Genomic DNA, 3460 nt, shown 5'->3' on the forward strand with positions numbered 1-3460 from the left:
CTCCCATAAGATCAACAATATACTCACTGTTCAGAAATTACATGGAATTAGCAACACATATTAGCATCTGCTTGAATCAGAAATTACATCATGTAACATTAAATGCAACTGAAAAACAATCAAGATAGTTATAGGAACCAAAAGGGACTACAAATTTATCCCCCTATCTACAAGATAAAACATACTAGATATGGCAATTTCCTAAAGTTCAGACCTTCCTGCAGTTATATCTGGATAAATAGTGCTTCCTATAGCAGCACCTCTTCACTCAGGCTAAACGGTGTCGTCTTTCTCACTCATTTGTTCTTATCCATGCTTTTTATTTGTCAGCTGCTCGCATCCAAAACTTCCTTCAAAAATATATTCTAAAAGCCACTTGAACCAAAAAGCTAGATACAGATCATTCTAACAGGCAGCTTCTCATGATAGTGCCAGATAGCTTAAATAAGTTAGAGTCTCCTAAAAGAAGTTCTATAGGATATTCAATTCGAAAGGAAATTCTACCAGAAAACACAAAACAGAACAGTGCACAACCTATGTGTCCATTAAATGGAGACAAAGCAAATTGACAAAATGTTACGATTAAGGATCAACCTGATATCAACTTTCACGAAAAGAGCCTGGCTGAGGAAACTAGGAACAATAAAGGGGCTTGCCACAAAACCTAACAAGATAGGAACAAGTTAGTGGGCGTGCAGTTTAAGCACATGAAACAAGAATAATTGAAAAACTCTTGAATTACAGAAAGGCCTACAAGAATGGGGAACAGAATAAAATCTGTCATAAGGAATTGCTTTCATTTTTGAGACATGGTAAAAAAAAAAGCAAAAACAAACAAAAAAAACCAAACGAGCACATTCCCAGAGACAAATAAAGCTGTCGAGAGGTGTCGTCTGGCATGCTGCTAGAAAAGGTTTCAAGAGGTTAAGTGGGAAATTCACAATGTGTTTCTTTGCACTCATTTGTCTTGACTTTTCAAGTGAGTCAAGTTCAAAATGGAAGACTTTTCATCCCACACACACACACACAAAAAAAAAAGACAAGTGAGTGTTTAGACTTAAGCAAGCTTCATACACATTATTGGTCCACAATCCAACCGCTTCAGGATTTAGATTAAGCAAATAGGTGAAAATATTTACCAAACATGAGAGATTATAACAGGTATTGAAGGGCTGAAATGACGAATTACTAGTAGATAAGGATGCTCAGATGAAGTCAGCCAACTTTCATGAAGATTGCAAGATAGGAACCCATTTAGCATTAGAGCAGAGCTTGCTGAGAATTTACCCCCAAATTAGCAGGCAACAGCACTAGACACAAACCAACAAGGAAAGTGGACTAACCTTGAACTCTTTCATCAAGTCATGGGTTCTATTGATCGCCTAGCTCATTCAGGCAATCAATCACTCCAATCTGACCACCAGTTTGACTTGCAAACAAATCGACAATTCTGAATTTCACCATCACTCAGGATGGATAGCCAGGTCCTATCCACTTTCTTATAAGGTCTAGCATTTCAAAAAACTTCATTAGGATAATCGAGCACTAACCTAATTGCTAGAAGTCTTCCTCAGCTGGGAAGACATCCAGAGTAATGGCTAAGGGTCATCCCCAAAGTGGAACTATCCAGTTTAGGGGCTGTTTGGTATACTGCGATTGTAAACGCAGTAAATGCATTCAACATTTGTCGCATGAAATTAACCTCAAATCTGACGTTTGGATATATTATAGGAAATGAAGTTTTGAATCCAATTCCAATGCTTGTTTATTGTAAAAGATCTATTTTCATTGCAAATTAATTATTTATATATTCAAAACAGTAAAAATATTAACATTTTCTGATTTTTTAACTAACTTGATAAGTGTGATATTAAGAAAAGAACTTGTAACATTTGTCATAGCCAAATTGGCTGCAGCAGATGCTACAATATTTTTCAACAAATTGTAAATCCAATTACATTTTTCAACTAAATTGTTGCTTACCAAATACTGAAAATAGAAATTTGGTTGCAATATTTGCTGTTGCAACTTTATTTCCTATCAACGAAACAACCCCTTAAATAAAAAAAACTATATAGACGAAGAGTGTTGTGGTGATGTTGGTGGGGTGGGTGGCTTTGTTGGGGACAGTGCGGGTGTTGCTCTGGTCGGGAGGAGGTAGAAAGGTGTTAAGGAGAATGCTGGAAATTCTCCAAGAGGCCATACACTTTTCTCCTGTAACACATCAGTCAATGCTGCTTTAAGCCATACATTTCTTTTTCCGTGCATATTTTGTTTTGTCAATTTATAATCATGAGTGTCTTTCTAGGCCTAGTCCATAGGTAACAAGACCTCAGACACAATGTTAGGTTTAGATTCAATCTCCAGAACTATTACTTTCTTGTCCTATGTTAGAAATAGGATCACAAGGAATTGTTAAGATCCATGGATTTGAAGCGTAGGCCAAAATTTCCTGATGAAATCTGTTTCTAGTCTAATCAATGGAAGAACTCTTCTCCTTTTTGTCTCCCTAGGTTTTCAGAAAATCAGGTTTCGCCTAGTCCATTTTTTATGCATCCCCAGTGTTCTTTCAGTTATTGGAAGATACAATTTGTGGTATTCGGCAAAGGTACTACCTATTTCATATGTTTACAATCATGATCTCCAAGAATAAAGCAAGAAAATAGAGAATTAAAGAAATCTCCAGAAGATAACAAGATTTTAGTTATCACTTACCATATATGCTTTCCATCATGAATCCTACAGAAGATAACTTTTCTAGTATCTACACAATTTAAATAGAAGTTTAAAGTAGAGATTATATCCACATATTCACTACTTTTATAGGTTATTGCATATTAGTATTACTTGATGATGAAGAGAAAGTGTACTTTTAAAGGCTAAATTCTCACCTGTTTTCTTCATATCTAAAAGGAAAAACATATAGACGGTGGAGATGGTTATGTAAAGTGGCGAAGCCAGGAATTTCGGCAAGGGGCGTCCAAGAAAAGGTTAAACTCTCACCTATGAGGGTAGAAGATATTCGACCTCTTTTAAGAAATTGTTCTATAATTAAGTCACTATGTTAGTTCCTTAAATCTTTCATATTTTAAAATTAGTCCATCAAATCATGGAAATTGCTATTAGATCCGTCAAATTTTGATTTATTTTTAGATTATTCCCTCCACTCAAGAATATAAATAGCGATCGGAGAGATCATTTGAAAAAACAAATTATGAGAATTGGAGCGCTAATAGTCCATAACAATAGATTTCACTTGTAATCCCTGCAATTGCTAGTTCTAGTCTTGACTGGAGGCTAATCTCAAAATAAGTTAAAAATTGAGTAACCTAATAGGAACATTAGAGGGCTAATTTCCAAAATAACCTAAGAATTGAGGGACCTAATAGCAGTTTCCATGATTTGAGGAACCAATTCCAAATATGAAAAATTAAAGGAACCAATATGGGGAAAAACCCTA

At 35.4% G+C, this 3460-nt stretch overlaps 1 protein-coding gene across 1 annotated transcript in view; it reads right to left on the minus strand.

Annotated features, from left to right (window-relative positions):
• Positions 1-3460, minus strand: part of LOC109837635 (serine/threonine-protein kinase EDR1-like) — a 63137-nt gene that overhangs the window by 35284 nt on the left and 24393 nt on the right. Inside the window, 1 exon segment of the mRNA XM_020405960.1 lies at positions 8-26. Within this exon segment, the coding sequence (XP_020261549.1) occupies positions 8-26 (19 nt within the window).

Source organism: Asparagus officinalis, chromosome 1 (assembly GCF_001876935.1).
Source record: "Asparagus officinalis chromosome 1, Aspof.V1, whole genome shotgun sequence".
NCBI classification, from domain to species: domain Eukaryota; kingdom Viridiplantae; phylum Streptophyta; class Magnoliopsida; order Asparagales; family Asparagaceae; genus Asparagus; species Asparagus officinalis.